Here is a 21651-nt window from a genome sequence, read left to right as displayed (position 1 = left end):
TCTCTCCGCGTTATTTTCCCCCATGTGTTAGAGCTCTTGTGTCTCTCCCGTATCAAAAGAAATATGCTTTATTTTGCTTTTAAAATACTTCCTAATGTTTCTTGCACAAATTACAAATCTTGAATTGAGTGTTGGAATCTTTGCAGGATGAAGTCCTCTGCCAATTTGTGAGGTGTTGTTTTAAAGTGAGTCAGTGTGCCATGCTCTGCAAGCCCAGGTGAGAGAACCGAGTGTTCAGAAGAGTGGAATATTAATCAAAACAAATGAAATTTACTGGGACCTGTTAACAGCTGAGGCTTTTTCCACACCTACACCTCTGTGCAACTGCGTACTGCCAAAGGTTGTTCCTAAACAGCTGTGCTCAGATCTAATCCTGTGGTTGTTCCCAACTTCTTTCTTCCACCCCAGGAGATGGAAGCCTCCATGAGACTGCTCTGCACGTCTTCCCATCCTTCCTCACCTCCAAAAGTGAGTATGGGATGTCCTTGCCTTTATTGTCCAGCTTAGTCCATTCCTTGAAGCAGGAACAAAAGTTCTCCCTTCCTTTGCCTGCCAGCACTCAGCTTAGATGTGATGGCTTCCAGCAGTGTCAGGGGAATGTTCCTGACAGCTCTTCTCTCCGTGAGGATGGTTTTAACATCCATGGCTGTGTTCCCTGTGATCCTTTATGCCTTTATATCAACCAGCATGCTCAGGAAATGCTGCTCCATCAGGTCAGTGGGAGTGGCAGGTGCTCACTCTGTACTTCCTTGTGCTTTAGTGTGAGGTGACATGCCTGGTTCTGAGAGTTCCAACCTGTGATTGACAAACTTCAGATTATCTCTTTTAGATCAGGATGAAATGAGGGAGTTTGCAGCAGGAGGGGGTTCCTGGAGAGGGATCTTGTGGTGGTTCTGTGACCCAGGGAGCAGTAGAATGGCTTGAGTGGTTGTTCCTCCTGCAGGAAAGCTGTGGATTGCTGAGGTTTTGCTTTTTTTAAATGTTCATAAGGGTTTATTTACTGTCAGAGGTTTGTCGCTCCAACATCTACATGTTTATCTTAATTTCAGTTCATAAAGAGGGGGTATAAAAAGAGACTTTTTACACAGGCATATAGTGATGGGATACAGGGAAACAATTTTAAACTAAAAGAGGGGAGGTTTGGATTGGATATTGGGAAGTTTTTCCCTGTGAGGGTGGAGAGGCCCTGGCAGAGGGTGCCCAGAGAAGCTGTGGCTGCCCCTGGATCCCTGGAAATGTTCCAGGCCAAGCTGGATGGGGCTTGGAGCAGCCTGGGACAGTGGAAGGTGTTCCTGCCCATGGGACAAGATAATGAGCTAAGCTTTAAGGTCCCTTCCCGCCCAAACCATTCTGGAATTCCTGATCCTTTTCCAGCCCCAGCTCTGTGTGGATCTGGGTGTGCAGCAGCTGGGCTGTTTGTTTACCACTCCCAGATAGGGTGATGCTTTTCTTCCTCTCTGTGTGACCTCTGAAACAAACACTTCAAGGGACATTTATGTCACTGGGAACAGCTTGCCTGATGAATCAAAACAGACTCAGGCTCTGACAGCTCTGAAGTCACAGAAACCTCTGGTTTAATACTAATACCAGCTTTCCTTGAATTCCCTCTCTGCAGCTCTGAGCTGAGCGGCTGGGACTACAGCCCTGCAAATTATTACTAATTAGGTAAAATGTTAGCAAGTCACTATTAGGATATTTTGATCTTAAAGCACTTAATTTGAGGATTGGCTGACACTAATCCTTTGCTGCAGCACTTGTGGGATGTGTGAGACAGGATTTGGTTGTGCCTTGTTCATCACATTCCCTCTGTGAAGAACCAGTTTTTCACTGCTGCCAATACATAGAGTTCAGAAAAAAAATGCTTCCTCATAGTTTTGTTTTTAGTTAGGGACATCAGCTTCTAAATGTGGCCGTGGTTTGGTTGTGCACAGGTCAGCAAACAGGCTGACACCCGAGCTGTGCTCTGGTCACAGCAGGGCCCTGTCTCGCTTGGCAGCTGGCAGACATCCCTGCTGGCCTTCCAGGGCCCTGCCACCTCTCAGGGCTGCTCTGGCTCCTGCTCTCCCAGCTGCTTCCTGGAATGACACAGCAGTGCTGAGCTGTGGAGCTGGGCAGCCCGAGCACAGGGGCTGGCAGCATTTGAGACAGAAGCATTGTCCCAGCTCCTGCTGAGAGAGCACAGGGCCCTGAGGTCAGGCTGCAGCAGGTCAGGCTCAGCCTGGATGCTGTGACACCTCCCAGGGATCAGAGTTTTGTAGAGCCTCACAAAGCCTCTTTGTTTTTTCCTCCTTTTCTCCATGACATCAAACTAATGCTTCCCATTCTTGGAGTTTTTCCCAGCTCTTTCTTCCACACACTGGGGCTTAGAGGATAGGTTTGAAAAATCAGAGCATTCATAAACTCTTCCATAAAATGCCAGAATCCCAGAATGGTTTGAGGGGGAAAGAACCTCAAGATCCTCTTGTCCCACCCCTTGCCATGGGCAGGGACACCTTCCACTGTCCCAGGTGGCTCCCAGCCCTGTCCAGCCTGGCCCTGGGCACTGCCAGGGATCCAGGGGCAGCCACAGCTGCTCTGGGCACCTGTGCCAGGGCTGCCCACCCTCACAGGGAGGAATTTCTTCCCAGTATCCCATCTAGCCCTCCCCTCTGGCAGTGGGAAGCCATTCCCCTTGTCCTAGCACTCCAGGCCCTTGGCTAAGTCCCTCTCCAAATGCAGTGATATTTTTCCCGCCTCACCTCTAGGAATATTCCAACAGGATAAGAAACTTACATGGAAACCAGTTTTACTCAGAATAATTCATATTTGTGTATACATAGACTTACCTTCAGTGTGAATTAGAAATAACACAGCCTTGGGCAGATTCACAAAAACAGCATTTATCCAAAAATGCCAATGGCAGCAGTAGCCAGAAAAATCCTTTCTTGGTTGTGTTGTTTCTTCTTGATCTGCTGGATCTTTGTGATTTCCTTGCTGGAAAGCAGGATCAGGTGGCAGTGCCAGGGTGGGTTGTGGCCTGTTAACACAGATCTGTTCACCCTCCATCCCTGGGCACAAACCCACTGAGCCACGGGGCTGAAACGTCCTCTGCCCCCAAGCCTGGAATTCCCTGACCTTGGGAGAGGCCGTGCCCCACACCGTGGATCCATGTGTAACTCATGGATCTGCTCTAGCCCAGCCCCAGGCACTCAGGCACTCAGTGATCCCTGGCTGGCTCCAGTGCCATTCCTGCAGGGAGCAGAGCGCAGCGTGACCCGCGGCACACGTGTGCCCTTTCCTCCTGCATCTTCCCAAGGAACACGTGTGCTTCCTGGCTGAGCCCCAGGCACTTGGAGCTGACAGACAGACAGGAGGACACCTGGGATGGGCACTGGCCTGAGCCTGTTCCTGGGCTGAGGAGTGCTGTAAACACGACATCTCAGATGTGTGCTCTGGAAACTATGCAGCAGGATCAGACTGGCAGCCAGAATCTGCCTGTGAGGTGGGTCAGAGGAAGGTTTGATGTCCAAAAAAAGAGCAAGGGAGCTGAGGAAGGGGCTGGAGCACCAGGAGGGGCTGAGGGAGCTGGGAAGGGGCTCAGCCTGGAGCCCAATAAGAACGAGAAGTGTTTTAAAGTGTTTTGCCCGCAGGGTCCTGGTGCTGTTTCTCTTGAGCATTTTAGGGATATTAGATGTTAGGACGGAATTTTTGACTCTGAGAGTGGGCAGGCCCTGGCACAGGTGCCCAGAGCAGCTGTGGCTGCCCCTGGATCCCTGGCAGTGCCCACGGTCAGGCTGGACAGGGCTTGGAGCAGCCTGGGGCAATGGAAGGTGTCCCTGCCATGGCAGGGGTGGCACTGGATGAGCTCTAAGGTCCTTCCCCACCCAAACCATTCTTGGTTCTGTTCCTTACATTGGAAATAGGAGCTGCTGGCTCTCCATCCCTGGCTTTGCAGGACACGTGGGATATGGGAAAGGGGAGCAGTGAGAGGCAGGAAATGCAGTTTCATGCACCTTTGAAAAGGGGTTAGTTGGCAGACTGGGGGAGTTTCCTAGAGAGATGCTTTCAGATGCTGTGCAGAGCTCAGGGATCAGCCCAGAGCCTGCTCACTGCCCCTCTCCAGCCACTCCTGACCGTTGGGCTGTTCCTTGGACAGCTGGGCAGAAAACAGCATGGGACCAATGAGCTGCTGTCCTGTCTCTGGACAGCCCTGTCCAGGGGAGGTGCTTTGCCCAGCAAGCAGCTCGTTCTGCTGGTTTTTAAGCTTCTTCTGTGGCCAGGTCTGCATTTAATCTCTCTTGGCTCTTTGTATTTTGGTTTAGGAAATTGATCCTGGAGAATTGTTAGGAAGAGCAAAGCAAGGGTTCTCCTCATAATCATGTCTGTTATTTCAATGCAATAAGAAGTGGTTTAAAGCATTTTACCAGCAGGCTGTAATGCACGGGTTACCAAACACAAGGACTCTCCTATTCCTGAAAAGGCCATTTCCCTCTCCAGACAGTGCATCTCAAAGTGCACCACAGCAGGGTCCTGGTGCCATTTCTTGGGAGGGAGCTGGGCACCTCAGGAGACCTTTCCAAGGCTCAGGGAGGCAGCCCAGGGATGTAGGTGAAAGGCCAGCTTGGCAGATCAGTTTTCCAAAAGACATTCCTGGCCCCCCAGCTTCCTCCCTTAAAGCTCCTGAAGTAGGATTGCTTTGCTCAGTGCTCCACAGGCACAGCTCAGCTCCAAACTAGCTGGGGGGAGTTGTGATTTTTTTGTGTGTTGAAATTACTCAGGAGCACCAGGGCCGCAGCCAGGCTGCTGGCAGGGCACAGAGGAGATGACACTGGTTAAGCCAGGGCTTTTCCTCTCCTGGGCTGCTGCCTTGGGGTCCCTGCAGGCACCTGAGCCTGGCCCATCCATTTATCATGGAATCACAGTGGTGGTTTGGGCTGGGAGGGACCTTAAAGCTGATCCAGCCCCATCCCTTGCCATGGCTTCCAGGTGCTCCAAGCCCCATCCAGCCTGGCTTTGGGCACTTTTAGGGATCCAGGGGCAGCCACAGCTTCTCTGGGCACCCTGTGCCAGGGCTTCATCACCCTCATAGGGAAGAATTTCTTCCCAATATCTAATCTAAATCTCTCCTCTTTTAGTTTAAACCCCTTCCCTGCCTTGTCCTTTCAGCAGGCTTAGGATTTGTTGTTGACAGAGCATTGCCTCTCCTCTGTGATATTTGGTCTTCAGGGTTCTGGAAATGATAAAGTAAAACAATAATGGAAAGCCAAAATGCAGTCAGGTCCCAGTGACTACAGCACTGGCATTCCTTTGGCTTTGTGCGGGGAGGCTTTGGCCGGGGGTGGGCACTCACAAGGTCACACACCAGAGCCCCATTCTGGGTTCAGATCATTGTCTTTCTCCTTGGGGTGGTTTTTCTGTGTATCCACCTTGCCACCCTCTGCCCAGCCCTGTGGTTTGCCACGACTGAAGGCAGAGCTGTGACCCTGGTGCCTCTCTCCCCAGGGCAGGAGTGGAGCGGTGCCCGCAGGGATTCCCTACCGGAGAGCGGCTCGGCCCAGGCCCAGCCCGCAGCTCTCGCAGGAGGAGGCCAAGAGGATCGCCAGGATCTTCTCTGCTCAGCTCTCCACGAAGGAATAGTGCTGCCCAGAGACCCTGCACAGCACAGCTTCCTCACCAGGCACGGGCAAAGGCAGAGCCCCCCAGGGAAGGGAAGTGGAGGCCACAGATTTCAGGCTCTGCTTTTAGTTTGCCTCATTGGTTGGTTAATTGGAGTCCCCTGTTTAGAAGGGCTTAAAGCCTGTGGCACCCACAGGGAGCTGTGTCCTGTAGGGGCAGGTCCCCAGTGAGACACACCCCTGTGGGTAACCCGTGACCTGTTATCTGCTCTCCAACTAGTCCAGTTTTAGGATTTATTCCTGTCAAATAGCCCTTTCAAAAATAGTTGGTGGGCAGCACAATTCTCTGTTTCCTCACGTGCCCAAAGTGCTTGTGTGAACACAGACCGAGGGCACATAAAATCTGGTGGGTGTACAAAAGAGGGTGACCAGAAAGATGAAACTTTTATATTTATATTTAAATTATTTTTGTACACCTTTCAGAGAACAGACTTTGATGCCAGCAGGGCTCAGTTATTTTTGTACTGCTCTCTCCAGTGTTTGTTTCAATAAAATTCCCGTTTTCTTGTCAGCCTGTGCAAAGTCTCCCTGTGGCAGGGCAGGAACCTTTCCTCAACAGTATACAGGAGTCTCTCCCACATGAGCTCCAGGTCAGAGAAATGCTGCTGGAAGCTGGGGTGGCCAGGGGCACATGGAAAGAGCAGGGCTTTGCCAAGGAGTCGAGTGTCACCCTGCAGCACAGCCCCATGTGGGCCAAGTCACTTCCAATCTGAGCTGCTTTTCAAGCCACGCCTGGAATTCAGGATTTCAGCAGCCAAAGGATCAGCATTCCCTTTTTTCTCCCACTTCTGCAGCATTGTTTTTCCCAGGGACACCCTGAACGCGTCAGTCACTGCTGGCACAGCTTGCCCTGTGCTTGTGGCCCCTTCCCCTGCCCTTGCTGGTGGGGATGGAAGGCAAAGGCACCCAGTGTCCCCTGGAAGGACAGGAGTGACGTGCAGGCTGCTTTCTCCTGGTGGCATCCCAAAAAAGCCTCGGGCAGGCTGCCAGCTGGGCTGGGCTGGCTGCCACACAGGAGGTCACGGCACTGACCCCGAGATGTTTCTTGGGCATGAGGTAAACACGTTTTCCTTTCAGCTTTGGGTCAGCCCTGGAGCCGGGCAGGAAAACAAGGCAGGAGCCAGCTGGAGAGGGGTGTTGGTGCCAGGCAGCTTTGGTCTGGAGCCCGAGGGATGGGGCAGAGGTGGCTCCAGGTGTCAGGACCTTGTGCACGGTGAGCTCAGGTGTGAGTGTGGAGGCTCAGAGCACACCCTGAGGGACCCTTCTGCATGTGGGGCTAGCGAGCACCAAGGGTTCAACTCACAGAGTTTTTAAAAAAGGAGGGAAAGGGGCCTTTCTTCATTCCACCTTGGCCTCCAGCCCTCCTGTTCTGAGCCCAGCCCTAGTGCCCATCCACACTCTGAGGCTGCCATGGGTTTGGTGATGGATTACACCCCAAGGTGCTCACCCAGCCCCAGCTGCACGGGAGCTTGGAAACGCGTTCCACCATTCAGGGGCAATCCTGCTGGGAGCTCAGCAGCTCTCTGGGATGGATTGAGGTTCATGGTTTGTGTTGGGCAAAGGGATCCAGCCTGCCCTGCACAAAGAGCTCAGTGCTGTGCTGCCCCCAAACCACTTGGTAAGCTTTGGGGTGAGGGTTTTCTGCATCTCGTCCTTCCCAGAGTGTTTTAGGGTAAAAACCGACATTCCTCCCCAGTGCAATGCAGGGGGTCTGGGCAGGGCCCCCCTCCCCATGCCTGAGCCCCGGGAGGGGGCAGAGGGCTGAGGCAGCCACCTCAGTGGGGTGCCAGGTGACCCAGTGCCATCAAGTGAAATGCCACCGGGGGGACACTGTTTTCCTGTCACCCGATCCTGGCTGCTGGAATGCCCTGGGCGCTATATAAGGGTGGGGCCAGGGGCCGGCTCTCAGGCACTGCCTGTGCAAGGCAGGAGCTGGAACACCGAGGTCCACACGGTGAGGGCACGGAGGGACGTGGCTCGGGCAGGTCACTCGGGGGAGATGATCTCACCCAGCGTCCCCTGTGTGGCTGGGGTGGGACGGGGAAGGGTGGGCATTGGTGATCCCATGCTGAGCAAGCCCCGTGCCTCAGTTTTCCTGCGGCAGAAGGGAGCAGACAGGGCAGGATATGGATTTTGGGACAGACCAAAGGCACCAAGAGCCACCACGGCACACCATCGTCACCTCGGTCGCCGAATAGGACAGCCGCGTGAAGCCCTGTCCTGACGCACCCTGCCGGCTCCCTCACAAACCCTCCTCTCCTTCCAGCCCCTGTGCCACCATGGTGGGTCTGAAGCCCCCCGAGGTGCCCCCGCCGGCCACCGTGAAGTTCGTGAGCGCGGGGATGGCGGGCTGCATCGCCGACCTGTGCACCTTCCCCCTGGACACCGCCAAGGTGCGCCTGCAGGTACGATCCAAATCCCGGGCAGACGGAGCGACCTGACCTGGGACTGCCCCACCCGGAGCTGGGCACACCTGGCGGGGAGCAGAGGGTGGGGTGACACAGCGGGCACCCACAGATCCAGGGCGAGGTGAGGATCCCCCGCACGGTCAGCTCGGTGGAGTACCGGGGCGTTCTGGGCACGCTGAGCACCATGGTGAGGACGGAGGGAGCGCGCAGCCTCTACAGCGGGCTGGCAGCCGGGCTGCAGCGCCAGATGAGCTTCGCCTCCATCCGCATCGGCCTCTACGACTCTGTAAAGCAGCTCTACACGCCCAAGGGCGCTGAGAGTGAGTGTCCCCGAATTCCCTGTGCACCCCCTTCCTGAGGCACTGCCCTTTCCAGAGAGGAACTCACCCTGGGGGCACAGCTCCCTGAGATGCCCCTGTGCGGCACCACAGGCCGCTCACCCCGGGGTCCCTGTGGGGCTGGGTGTCCCTGAGGGGCCGGGAGTCCCAATACCCGTCTTCTGCAGACACAAGCATGGCTACGCGGCTCCTGGCCGGCTGCACCACGGGCGCTGTCGCCGTGGCCTGCGCCCAGCCCACCGACGTGGTCAAGGTGCGGTTCCAGGCCAGCGGGGCCCAGTGGGACAGCCCCCGGCGCTACAGCGGCACCGTGGATGCCTACCGCACCATCGCCAGGGAGGAGGGCGTGCGCGGGCTCTGGAGAGGTGCGCCCGGGCAAGGGATGGGCCTGGGAAAGGGATGGAAATGACGATGAGGAAGGGCAGAAGGACGGGGGCAGCAGGGCTGGGGCACCTGCCCAGGATGCTCCAGTCGGGGCTGTGAGCAGCGGTCCCAACGCCACCACCCTCCTTCCCCCAGGGACGCTGCCCAACATCGCCCGCAATGCCATCATCAACTGCGGCGAGCTCGTCACCTACGACCTGCTCAAGGACGCGCTGCTGCGGGCGCAGCTCATGACAGGTGAGCACGGCACAGGGAGGGGACACGGCCGGGCGCCACCCCTGTCCCTGCAGCCTCCAAGCCCCGGCTCTGCCCACCCTCAGACAACGTCCCGTGCCACTTCGTGGCCGCCTTCGGCGCCGGGTTCTGTGCCACGGTGGTGGCGTCGCCGGTGGACGTGGTGAAGACGCGGTACATGAACGCCAGCCCCGGGCAGTACCGCAATGCCCTGAGCTGCCTGCTGGCCCTGCTCATGCAGGACGGCCCCGCCGGCCTCTACAAGGGGTGAGTTCAGCTCCTGCGAACCGGCTGCGGTCACCGCCCGGGCCGCGGCACGGAGCCCCAAACACCCCGACCCGCGGGCAGGATCTGGGGGATCCCCGCTCTGGGGATGTCCCCGCACGTCCCCTGAGCCCCGCTTGTGCCGGCACAGCTTCGTCCCGTCCTTCCTGCGGCTGGGCTCCTGGAACGTGGTGATGTTCGTGTCCTACGAGCAGCTGCAGCGCCTGATGGTGCTGGCACGGCCGGCGCTGGCCTGAGCCCCCGGCGCCCCGGGCCGCCCGGCGAGGCTCACATCGATTACATTAATCGCATCCATTCTATTCATTGCCGGAGCGCGGGGAGCAGCGGAGCCACGGGCCCGGGGAGGGATGCGAGGGACGCGAGGAGGAGGATGCTGCAGGAGGAGAAGCGCGGGAGAACAGAGGCTTTCGGAGAAGAGTTTTAAGGGACGGAGGAAAAAATGTTTGTTGGCTTTGCAGCCGGGAAGAGCAGCGCTTCCCGAGGGCGGTGGTGTGGGCAGGCGGGACCAAGCTGAGGGCCAGGGAATTCCCGTTGTTCCTCACTGGCGCTTCCAATAAATCGCCCCTGTGGGGTCTGATCACAGCGTGGCTCAGGGTTTCTTTGCCTTTTTGGGGTGTTCAGGGTCATTGTCCCAGCTCTACGTGTGACACTAGTCCAGCACATTCTCTATCACTGCCGGTGCACTGAACAACTTCCCACTGATCTTTGATTATTCGGGTCATTGTCACAATCACCAACAGCAGCTCCACCTTCTGCCCTGCCGAGGCAGCAGGTCCTTGACCCACGGCAATCTCTCTAAAGCCTCAAATGGTCTCGTTATAGGACAGTGAAGATGTACATCCTGAGCAGGAGCGGACACAGAATTCCCTTTCCCTGTTTCCCAAGCATAAAACGCTGGAAAATGCTTTCTCCCCATGGGTAACTGGCAGGAACAAGGTTCCCTCTGCTGTCACTCCATCTTTAGCACCCTCATTTGTCACAGACACTCAGCTCTATTTCAGGGACTCCCGTCAGACACCTGCTGGCTGTGATCAGAAGCAATTCCCCAGGCGGGTTTTACCCCCGGGAGCAGCAGGAATGACCGAGGACAGCTGCTGTCCCGGGACAAGGCGGCCGGGCTGCGGTTCCGTGCCCAGCCCCGTGCCGCCCTGCGGAACGCGGGGTCGCTCTCTCCGCCCTGTCCCTGTGCCGGGATCGGGACAATTCCCCTGGCTCGGGCAGGGGACGGTGCCCTCGGGTGCCGCCGGAGGGGACAGGGGCGCGCAGGGGCCACCCGGGCGGGTGGCACCCCCAGGGCCGCGTGTGCTGTGGCGCTGCTGCCGGAGCCGCTGCCGGGCGGGACGGGTCTGTGCCGGCACTCGCGGCTCGCTGCGATCCCGTTCCATGGAGCGAAACCCGCGCCGCGCCCCAGCTGCGGTTTGATGGGATGGGCTCCGCTCTCGGGAGGCAGCGGCACGGGGGTCCCTGTGCCACCGCACGGGTCCCAGAGAGAAGCTGCTCCTGTGGCCGAGGAACAGCGGGGAAACTGAACAGTCCTGAGGGAAACCGACGGAAAAACAACTTTGGTTTGGGTTTGGACGTGACATTTTACCCCGGCCCCACCTGATCCGGGTGTTTTGCCTTAGGGAACAGGAGACAGAACGGGGAATGGGGAAACAGATAATTTGTTACCCCAAAAGGGACAAGCTTATTGCTGTTAATTCCCGAAACACCTGGAATGATTTGGGTCTGGGAAGCACCTGGGAGCCTCCCTTGGAATCCTGGGTGGAGCCGTGGTTATAAAAGGAGGAAAGGATGGAGGCAGGGGGGGTTCGGGGGGGAGAGGAGCAGCGCTGCCTCGGGGATCTGCATCTGGAAGCGGCCACCAGTTTCCTGCTGGGAATCCTGGAAAGAGAACTCGGTGAGAAATGCGAATGCTGCAGCTGGAGCGCTGAGAGGGGAGAGTCTGCAGGGAATGTGTCTGGTGAGTCTCCTCATGCCCCATATCTGATGCTGGGCTGGCACCAGGGCACCTCATTCCATTGAAACTCTCTCGAAATGCACTTCAATTACAAATTGGACTGCAGAATGCACGTGGGAAGCTTTGTGTCCCTAAGGGAATGCTCTGGGGCTGTGCAGCCTCTGACCTGCACAAATAACTCCTGCTCCCACAGAAACCTGCTGGCTGCAGGGCAGGAGTGCCAGCAAAGTGGCAGCTCCAGCGCCACCCCAATGAGTGACTGTCCTTGCGGCTCTCGGGGCCGGGAGGGAATGCTGTCCCTGCCCCTCTGGGAAAGCAGGAGCAGGATCAGTGCTGCAGCCGGGTCTGTTCCTGCTCTCTGTCTCCAGGGTGCCCCGGAGGGCTCTGGCTCGGGATAATCTGTGTGTGAGAGCTTCCCGTACCCGTGCCAAACCCTCTGGGGACAGAACGTGCCCAAAAGCTCCATTAACCCTTTCTCTGTGTGTGAGAGCTTCCCGTGCCCGTGCCAAACCCCTCTGGGGACAGAACGTGCCCAAAAGCTCCATTAACCCTTTCTCTGTGTGTGAGAGCTTCCCGTGCCCGTGCCAAACCCCTCTGGGGACAGAACGTGCCCAAAAGCTCCATTAACCCTTTCTCTCCTGCTGGCAGGGCAGCGTGTGAGCCCAGGCCCTCCTCCCTGGAGCAGGGACAGCTGAGGATGAGCCCCAGGGACTCAGCCATCAGAGCAGGTGAGGATGGATCTCTTTGTGCTTGGCAATTGCTTTTTTTGGCTTTAATGTCACACTGCAGGGCTCCTCCAGCCCCTGTGCCCTGCAGCAGCACTCACAGCCCCTGGGCTGGCCGGGGAACAGCTCTGGGAGGGAAATGGATGTGCAGGAAATTTCCAGAGTTTGACAGAAGGCTCACATAGTGTGGATCTGTATGGAAATTCTGAGATAAGAAATGCTGACTTAGAAATGCCACGGAATAGGACAGACATTGCTGAGAGAGAACTGGAGCTGGAAACAAGTTTTAAAGGATGGTTTGTAAATAAGACTGGATACCTTAGAGAAATAGAACTATGAAAGATGCATTGTAATAAGATTCACAAGGGGTAATTTAGATGATTGGCTTTAAGGCATTTACAGCATGGTGTGGCAAAAGCTGAGAGGCCAAGAAACACTTACAGTGTATTGGAATTAGGAAATAGTTGGCTGCTGATTGTGATGGGTGAATTATAACATCTGTATTGTCTCACCCTTCACACGAGACTGAACATGGGATCAAAGTTTTTAAAATGCCTCTCGGTTGCCCCATGTCTGGGTCAGAAAGGAGCACAATCTGATAAACAGGAGCTTTGTGTGAGGAAGATTTATCAGATTCCTCCCAACCTTCTCTGGGGTGTTTGTGCCAAAGGGGCTCTGGCCCCAGAGCCACACAGGGTGTCTGTGCCTGCATAAACGTCAGTGACATTTGCCAAGTCTGGCAGGAAAGCAGAAACATCCTGGGGCTGTTTGGCCAGAGATGGAACATGGAGATGTCTGTGCTGGCAGGGTGTGAGTGCTGCCAGCCTGGGCTCTGTGGTGCCTCTGTCCCTCAGCAGTCAGGGCAAGGGGGGAAGCTGCAGCTGAGGCAATTTTGGCTGTTTCAGACTGCTTGGGCCAGACCTGGCAGCACTGGAAGAACAGCTTTCCTCCTCCTTTCTGTCCATCCCTGAGCAGAACAGTGAGATGGTGCTGCACTGAGCCCTCTCTTTTGTGGCTGTTGTTTGGTTGGTTTGTTTGGGTTTTTTCTGTTTTTAATGTATTTCTAAGTGGTGCAGTGAGGAGCAAGGTGCTGGTTACGTGATTTCTGACTGACACATGACAGAAATGGGCACAGGTGAGTGCATGTGCTTCCTGGCACATCCAGTGTGCAATCCTGAGTGAGGATTCCCAGCCCCAGCTGCCCGTGGCACAGCTCCTCACTGCTCAGTCACTGTGAACAGCTCCCTCCTTTGCTGGGCACATCCCTGGAGTGGGAGCAGAGTCCCCTGACCCTGCAGGAATTCCCTGCTCCTCTGGAGAGGGGTGAGGCCAGAGCTTGGGGGCAAAGGACAACAGCCAAACCAGGCCATTGTGTCCCTGATGCATCCAGGACAGCGTGTTCTCCTTGTTCCCAGCACTGGTGAATCTGAACAAGATTTATTTTTGACAAGATTGCCTGTTCTTCACTTCTCCAGCTCTCCCCCCACACCTGGCTCTGCAGCTGTAGCTCACCCTGCCCTGGCTGTGGCTGATAAAATGTCATTTTTGTAGCAGCAATCCATTCTTTTAAAGAGCACAAAGAGCATACAGTACAGCAGAGACTTTGGGAAATCCATCCAAGTAAGGGACTCTGCCTTCCTGCTGTTCCTGTAGCTCTCCTTCCTGCTTTCACCTGGGCTGCCAGGATGGGCAGGGCCCATATTTATCATATGAAAGTGCTGTCACTGAATTTGTCCAGAAGCTCTGATTACAGACACTCATTTTCTGACAGTAAACATTTTCATTTTGCCTTTCCCCTGTTGTTCCCGGGGGCTGCCCAGGCTGTCTCCCTGTGCTCCCAGGAGGAAGGGCAGCCCCTGCCTGGCTGCCCAGCCCAGCTGGATGGGACAGGGTTGTGTGGCCTGGCAGGGCAGGAACAGCTGGCTGTGCCCTGGAGTGCCTTGGAACCTTGCCCTGGCAGCTTTGGAGGGGTTTCTCTTTGGGATTGCTTGTGAGGCACCCTCCCTTTGTACAAAGCCCAGTGCTAAAGGACTGACTAGTGAGATGTGAGATAAAAATGGTTCTGTTAAAATGAGGCAAAGATTGCAATAAGAAAAATGAGCTTGCTTTTAATGTCTGAAATGGTTAGGAATAGAAATGCTGGCAAAGGGCACTGATATGTTTGAACTGGTGTCACCTCTCATGGATAAAACCCCACAGTGAGCCCTCAGAGCAGAAGTGTGAAAGCTGGATCCTTGGACTTCCACAGTGGAATTAATTTTCTTTTCCTCCTCTCTTTCAGGCCAGGACAAGTCACCAACCTCCTGCCCCCTTTGCCAAAAGCTTTGGTGTTTGAGCAGCCACAGGCAAGAGGCCCCAGCACAGGCTCTGCCCTGCAGGGCTCAGGCCCTGCCCTGCTGTGGGTGAGTCAGAGGCACACAGGGCTCCTCTTGTCCCCTGTGCTGCATTCCCTGCCTGGGGATGCCACTGCTGCCAGCCCAGCCTGGGGCTGCTCACAGGGGCCAGGGGGAGGGAAGGGACCAGGGTCTGACTCCAAGGGTCACAGGGCTGATTTATTATTTTATGGTATGCATCACATTAAACTACACTGAAAGAATTGAAGAAAGGATTTCATCAGCAGGCCAGCTAAGAGTAGAAAAAGAAGGAATGAATAACAAAGGCTTGTGGCCGGCACACAGAGTGTGAGCCAGCTGACTGTGATTGGCCATTAATTAGAAACAATCACACGAGACCAATCACAGACGCTCCTGTTGCATCCCACAGCAGCAGATAACCATTGTTTTCATTTTGTTCCTGAGGCCTCTAGCTTCTCAGGAGGAAAATCCTAAGGAAAGGATTTTTCCTAAAATATGTCTGTGCCACAGCCCCAGCCCTGTGTGCTGGCAGAGACACAGAGACAGCCCTGCCCAGAGCCACCATTGTCAGCAACCAGGGCATGGCACTGGCTCTGGGTGAGAAGGGTTTATTGCTCACACAGACAGCCTCAGTGCCCTGGCTCTGGTGAGAAAGGTTTATTGCTCACACAAACAGCCTCAGTGCCCTGGCTCTGGTGAGAAGGGTTTATTGCTCAGGTAAGGATCAGCCTCAGTGCCCTGGCTCTGGTGAGAAGGGTTTATTGCTCACACAGACATCAGCCTCAGTGCCCTGGCTCTGGTGAGAAGGGTTTATTGCTCACACAGACAGCCTCAGTGCCCTGGCTCTGGGTGAGAAGGGTTTATTGCTCAGGTAAGGATCAGCCTCAGTGCCCTGGTTCTGGTGAGAAGGGTTTATTGCTCACACCAACATCAGCCTCAGTGCCCTGGCTCTGGTGAGAAGGGTTTATTGCTCAGGTAAGGATCAGCCTCAGTGCCCTGGCTCTGGGTGAGAAGGGTTTATTGCTCACACAGACATCAGCCTCAGTGCATGGCTCTGGTGAGAAGGGTTTATTGCTCACACCAACATCAGCCTCAGTGCCCTGGCTCTGGGTGAGAAGGGTTTATTGCTCACACAGACACCAGCCTCAGTGCCCTGGCTCTGGTGAGAAGGGTTTATTGCTCACACAGACACCAGCCTCAGTGCCCTGGCTCTGGTGAGAAGGGTTTATTGCTCACACAGACAGCCTCAGTGCCCTGGCTCTGGTGAGAAGGGTTTATTGCTCAGGTAAGGATCAGCCTCAGTGCCCTGGCTCTGGTGAGAAGGGTTTATTGCTCACACAAACATCAGCCTCAGTGGCCAGGAGACTTTACAAGAGTAAGTAGTTTGCTACAGTTCAAGAGTTTCTTCATTACAAGGCAATCTATAACTTTCTGACCCACAGACAGCTGCCACAGGGTTCATTTTGCTTTTCTAACCTATGACCTTTACTTAATTCTGCTGCACTGTGCACACTGTTGCTCAATAGGCTTCGGTCTCACTTGCACACAGATGCTTCTAATTCTAAACTCTGTTCACTTACAACCCCACCCTCACATTATAAACCCTTCACCACCTCACCTTCACAGTTCCTCACTTACTTAAGGCATGCTCTTTCTTACAACCATACAAACATAATTATTTTATGTATTATTTTTCTGTTAATGCCTGTGTATTGTATTTTTACATCAATCCAAGCTTCTTCCCAGACTGCAGATCAAATCATTTGGTGTCTCTGGAAGTTTCTGGTTTTTCAATTCCCACATCTCCCCTCTCTCTCTGTATTAAGAAATTTTTATTAATAGATTTGTTAAGTATTGGTTGTATATATAATGTAAATAAGGTGTTACTATTATTAGCAGTAGCATTATAATAATTAAAATGTATTTAAAATATAAAATTGTTATATTTGTTAATTATAGTGTTAAAATCTATTAAATTGTTTAGTTAGGTTTTATTATTTATTCTTATTTTTTATATTTTTTAAAAGTTGTATATTTTTATAAATAGATTCTGAGTTTTAGATACATTTATAGAATATATTTCATTAATTTTTTATATTTATGTTTGTGCGTTAAAAGAAAAATTATTGTTGTTTTCTTTTGTCAAACTGCATGTTTAATACTTTTGATATCTGTTAAAAGTTATTTCATGTAAAGGATGTAGTGTTAGATTGCTTATTTAGATAATATTTTAATTTATTTAATCATTTTAGTCTTGTTGAAGTAAGAGGTGGCATAAAAAGTGATGTGTTGTGTTAAGTTTCAAGGTTTAAAAGTATTTTTATATTTTGATTAGTATTGATGGATAAAATATTTTTTATGTTTTGTATTGGTAATTATTTTTATATTAAGAGTTAGTAATGTACTTTTTCATTATATGGATTATTTATAATTGGTATATTGATTAGGTAAGTAAAGAATGGATTTTTTTTGAGTAGTGATAGATAAATACAAAGTATTTAAATTGTGGAACTTTAGTTAAATTTACTTAAATGGTTGTTTTAGATTGGTTAATTGGTAAAGTTGTATATTTAAAAGTAAATAAACTAAATAGAGTAGAAGTGTAACATTTGATTGAATTTCATATTTTGAAGTTACTATTTAATAAGAACTTTATAATAGTCTTGATTTTTATATTTATATAGAAATTAAAATTTCTAGTTTATTGTGGGTGTAATACAAGATGTTACGTGTAATTTAGAATTTTTGTGTAATTTACATTTGTATTTACACTGGTTTTTTATTGGTGGAGTGGTCAGTGTGTTTTTTGTGTGATGTTCTTTTATGTTTTTATTGAAACTTTACCGGGGTTTTTGTACCTGCTGAGATGTAAGTAAACTTTGTTTTGATATGAGAAATAAAGTGTTGATAAATTTTGTTTTATAAAATTGTATACAGATTTGTAAGGTAATGATATAAGTTATAATAATTTTTTGTTATAAGTATGAAGAAATATTAGAGTAAAATTATGTATGTAGTAAAGAAAAATAATTAGGAATTATTTATAGAATATAGATATAATTAGTAACACATGTGTAATTCTATAATTATTAAGTATTAAAATATTGTATATTATTTTATAGTTTCTAACAGTTGATAAATTAAAAATTAGTGGAAGGTTACATAATAGTTAAAAATAGGTTTAGTTGTTATATTGATAAAGTTAAATTGTTAAGTTAAAACTATTTGAAATTTATTTTTGATATAGCAAATATTTGGGATTGTTGTTAATTATTTTATTTCAGCAAAGTTAGGGTTTGATTATAGTTTAAATTGTAATTGGTGGATGTTACTTAATACATTTTTATGCAATGTTTTTAAAAATAGTAATTATGAGTAAAAATTTTAGGCCTCAAGATTAATTAAATTATTTAATAATTGGGTTTTTAAAAGTATTTTTAGAATAGAGATGTTTTGAATATAATAAACTTATTTTTTAAAGATTTCAAAGTGGTTATAGACAGGATTGTGAATTTGGATTTGGATATTGAGAGTGTGAGGGTGGAGGAAATGTAGTTGTAGGGGAGAGGCTGAATACTTAGTATGAAACTTAGAAAAATTAATTAATGTTGTATTTTGGATTTTTTATAGAAGTCTTTATGTAATAATAACTGAGGAAAGTTATAAGATTAATCGTTTGGAGGAGGTTTTTAATAAAGTTTTTTTTTTTTAACTTTGAAAAATATTTAAAATTATGAGATAATATTAGGTGAAATGACAGAGTTAGTGTAGAGATTAGTTAGGGAGTTCACTTGGTTTCAGAGATGTATAAGTAGTTAGAGAATAAAAGAGTGAGATTTTGAAATTATGTGGTTTTGGTAATTATATAAAGAGATGGTAAAGTATGTGAAAGTCGGTTGTAAATATTATAATAATGTTTTATAAATAGTGTTTATTGTAAAATTAATAATTTACTATAACTAGTCTATTAGTAGTAAGTGTTTGGAGAAGTTAAGGTAACTTTTTGAAAATATTTATATATTAGGTAAATAGAATAAAAATCTTAAAATAATGTGATATTAATAGTAATTGCTATTTTTTGTGCTATTTAGAAAAGATAAAAACTAGAGATTGTAATGAAGAATAGCATTTTTTATTAAATGGATGACTTAATAAACTGGGTTTTTTTACTTATGAGTAGGTGTTCGTTAGAGTTTTATTTTAGTTGCTTTAATTTGAGTTGTTTTACTTTTTTAAGAAAATTAACTATATGCTTTATAGTTTAGATAAATGATTTTTAATACAACTTAGGCTAAGTTCTATTAAATAATATTTAATTTTAGAAATAAGTAATTATGATAGTAAGGAATAATAAACCTAACTTTAATAGAACATTACAGTGATAAAATTAAATTTAAGACTATTTAGACTTAAATGTAGTGAAATTGAATTTTCTTCCATTTTATTAATACTTGACTTATTGAAGGTTGTTAGTTATAAATATTGAAGTTTTTGAAGTATTTTGGTTTTGGAGAAACTTCAGTTTGTTGAACTATTATTATTATGTATATCTTTACATTGTAGTTTTGTTTATTGGGAGCTCTGTGTCTTACTAAGATATTTTCATTTATATTATATTTAGAATGGTAATGATTTCTATAATTTTTTTTTTGTATTTACGATATTGATTAGATTGTTTTGGGTTTTTTTGTGGGCTTTGAGTAATATTTACTTAGAGGTTCAGGTTTTTTATATTTGAAGAATTTTTAATTGTTTTTGTTACTTTTTAAAGAGTTTTTGATTTAGAATTTGAAGAGTATTTAGTGTTTGGAGGAAATAAACTTGGGGGGTTTTTTGGATATGACTGAGTTGTATTTTTAATGTTATTAAGGTCTACTTTTGGTACATTAATTTGATTTTTGTGTTTGGTTATGGGGCAGGTCTCTTGTGTAAGCGTGAGACTGGTATTAGGACTTTTTGTCTAATGTTTTATGAGTCTGTTAAGAAAGAGGTGTTGTTTGAATTTTTATAAAATCTACTGAGAATCAGTTAAAATCAAGGAAGAAACATTATGGTAATTGAAGGGTGTTGTGTTTAAAGAGTTCTAAATCTTTTTTAATAACTTGAAATAAGGTGAGCTCAATCTACTTTTTCTGCCCCCACGAATGGCATGACCTGCTCACGATTCACTCAACCAAAATCAAGAGCAAATGTTGGCTGGGCTTTAAGAACCTGAAATAACTTAGAAGCAAAATAAAACACTTTTTCGCCTGTGTTTTGTTTTTTTTCAGATGCTGGACTTACCTCTGTGGACGTGCACTGAGCTCTCACTGCAGGAACCTGTCAGGCCTTGGTGGTTGTGAGTTCATGTTCTTCTCACTGGGGAGTTGGAAATAATTAATTAATTGCAGAATTAATTGAATTAATGACCCCTTTCATTTTGTGCCCCGCCGTGTGGGACAGGGGCAGAGAGAGCGAGCAGAGGAGCGGCCGGGGCTGGAGAGGAGCAGGAGAAAGGCAGAGGGACCTCCCTGGTGTCCCCAGGGCACTGTGGGGAACAGAAGGGACACCGTGAGGGCAAGGGCAGGTGAGCAGGGGACAGCTTGGGGCAAAACCCGGGGTCACCTGCAGGGAAATGAGTCAGGGGTGTTCTGGAGGGAAGAGCTGAGGGGATGAGTCCGCCCAGCTCGGCCCAAGGGGGAGCAGAGGTGAAGGCCAATCCAAAGCCAACCCTGCTCAACCCCGGAGTCCCAGAATAAATACTACAAACTGCCCATTGAGGGACTAAAAACACATAAACACAGACCCAGGAGCAAACCAGAAGGTTCCTGGGAATCCCATTACAGTGTTGTCACAGCCTTTTTAACAGAATTTTTATCACAACACTGCATTTCTGTGTTGGGATCGTTCACTCTGTGGGCTGTGGGGTTTTTGGGTCTGAGCTCCCTCACGGCAGCCCCGACACCCTCAGGAGCGGGGAGGGAAAGCAGAGTCAGGGCTGCCGGCAGGGCAGGGGTTCTACCCCAGAGCAGACCCAGCAGCTGCCCCCCAGCCTGGCCAGGAGGGATCTGCTCTGGTTCCTGCAGGGAAGGAATGTTCCCAGCTGATTCAGCCGGCATTCCAGCGGCCTCATCTCCCGATTCAGCCGGCATTCCAGCGGCCACATCTCCCGATTCAGGTGACATTCCAGCGGCCTCATCTCCCGATTCAGCCGGCATTCCAGCCCCCTCATCTCCTGGCACTTCCCCATGCCGCTCCCACCCTTCCTGCTCCCAGCTCCTGCCCGTTCTGAGGGGAATTTGTCCCACCAGCAGCAGGGGAAGGACACCAGCTGCCACCCTGGAACTTGGATTGTCCCCCTGGGGAATGCTGGCTGCTGGGATTTAGAGCATTCCATGTATTTGGCTGCTGAAATTTCCCAGCCCAGGGGTTTTAGCTGACAGGGCAGCACAGAGACTGTTCTCTATGTGGTGTCTGGATTTGGGGTGCCTGGATTTGGGGGTTGGTATCAGCTTTGCTGGTTCAGGTGAGTTACACCCACAGCCCCACATTCCCTGATGAATTCCTGCTGGAATAACCTGACAGCACCTCATGCAGAGTGGAAATTCCCACACAGAGGTACCACTTTTACACCAGCTGTATTAGGAGCCAGCAGAGGTTCCAGGGAAGCTGAGTGGGATCAGGACAAGGACAGGTCTATATTCCATAGAACTTGCTATTTAAAACCCTCATCCCCCAGCTCCACTGATGTCCCTGGGGTCACTTGGCAGAGTTCCCTGGAACCCAGCTGATTTCACCCCCACTCCTGGAGCTCGGGCTCCAGTTGATGTTTTGAAGCAGGACAAGGCAGTGGCTGGATGCACTCCCAGCCTGTGCTGAAGCAGCACACCTCTCCCTGAACAAGCCCAGCTCCTTTCAGAGATTCAGCAGCAGCCTCTACACATTTTTTCCCCTCAGGAAAGGGATGCACATCCCTGCCTTCAGCACACCTCCAGTGGGACCCACCTGCTGAAGTTTTCCTTCACTTCTGCACTTCAGCTGGCTCCCTGGGAAGTTCCAAACTTCATCCTGCTTGAACCTCTGATTTTGAGGCATCTCCCAGGTATACTGCTTGGGATTCAATATCTGTGAGGGAAGATGGCTTTGGTGTTAGCGCTGCTGAGGAGCAGTGGCCTGAGACTGGAAAGGAGAGAGAAGATTTGGGGTGGCTGAGACATACCTGGGAGCTGTGTGGGAGCTCTGGGAGGTCAGAAACGGGAACTGCTGTCTGAGCCCCTCTGCAAACGGTCCGTGCCTCCACTCCAGGCAATGCCCGCTGCTCCTTGGGGTC

At 50.1% G+C, this 21651-nt stretch overlaps 2 protein-coding genes and 1 long non-coding RNA gene across 4 annotated transcripts in view; 2 read left to right on the top strand and 1 right to left on the bottom strand.

The window, feature by feature from the left end:
• The window catches only part of C2CD3 (C2 domain containing 3 centriole elongation regulator), a 36858-nt gene extending 30710 nt beyond the window's left edge, over nt 1-6148 (top strand). The window contains 3 exon segments of the mRNA XM_058822737.1: nt 366-468; nt 5487-5679; nt 5682-6148. Of these exon segments, the coding sequence (XP_058678720.1) occupies nt 366-468; nt 5487-5679; nt 5682-5773 (388 nt within the window). The 3' untranslated portion in view covers nt 5774-6148.
• Nucleotides 6149-7584: 1436 nt separating this feature from the next.
• On the top strand, nt 7585-9884 carry LOC131554452 (putative mitochondrial transporter UCP3). Of its 2 annotated transcripts, none has more exons than XM_058799894.1 (7): nt 7585-7608; nt 7921-8059; nt 8172-8382; nt 8568-8765; nt 8920-9021; nt 9105-9285; nt 9434-9884. In XM_058799894.1, exons 2-7 carry the CDS (start codon nt 7934-7936, stop codon nt 9537-9539), a joined length of 924 nt encoding a protein of 307 aa, XP_058655877.1. In that variant the 5' UTR covers nt 7585-7608; nt 7921-7933; the 3' UTR covers nt 9540-9884. The 2 variants fall into 2 exon arrangements, with proteins under 2 accessions (XP_058655877.1, XP_058655878.1); XM_058799895.1 differs by having other exon boundaries at nt 7593-7608; nt 7921-8047.
• Nucleotides 9885-15684: 5800 nt separating this feature from the next.
• Nucleotides 15685-21442, bottom strand: LOC131554829 (uncharacterized). Its single transcript, XR_009274438.1, has 3 exons — nt 21327-21442; nt 19626-19700; nt 15685-16158 (listed from the first exon to the last, which is right to left on the bottom strand). It is a non-coding gene; the product is annotated as an uncharacterized LOC131554829 (long non-coding RNA).
• Between the last annotated feature and the right edge of the window lie 209 nt (nt 21443-21651).

The sequence above is a fragment of the Ammospiza caudacuta genome, chromosome 2, assembly GCF_027887145.1.
Source record: "Ammospiza caudacuta isolate bAmmCau1 chromosome 2, bAmmCau1.pri, whole genome shotgun sequence".
Lineage (NCBI taxonomy): Eukaryota > Metazoa > Chordata > Aves > Passeriformes > Passerellidae > Ammospiza > Ammospiza caudacuta.
This window is presented reverse-complemented; position numbering and strand designations above follow the sequence as displayed.

What these genes read in the sequence shown, in the direction of transcription:
- LOC131554452 (XM_058799894.1), top strand. Translation starts at nt 7,934, where the DNA reads ATGGTGGGTCTGAAGCCCCCCGAGGTGCCCCCGCCGGCCACCGTGAAG. An exon ending in CGTGCGCGGGCTCTGGAGAG is followed by an intron (nt 8,766 to 8,919) that starts GTGCGCCCGGGC and finishes TCCTTCCCCCAG; the next exon opens with GGACGCTGCCCAACATCGCC. An exon ending in CCCGCCGGCCTCTACAAGGG is followed by an intron (nt 9,286 to 9,433) that starts GTGAGTTCAGCT and finishes GTGCCGGCACAG; the next exon opens with CTTCGTCCCGTCCTTCCTGC.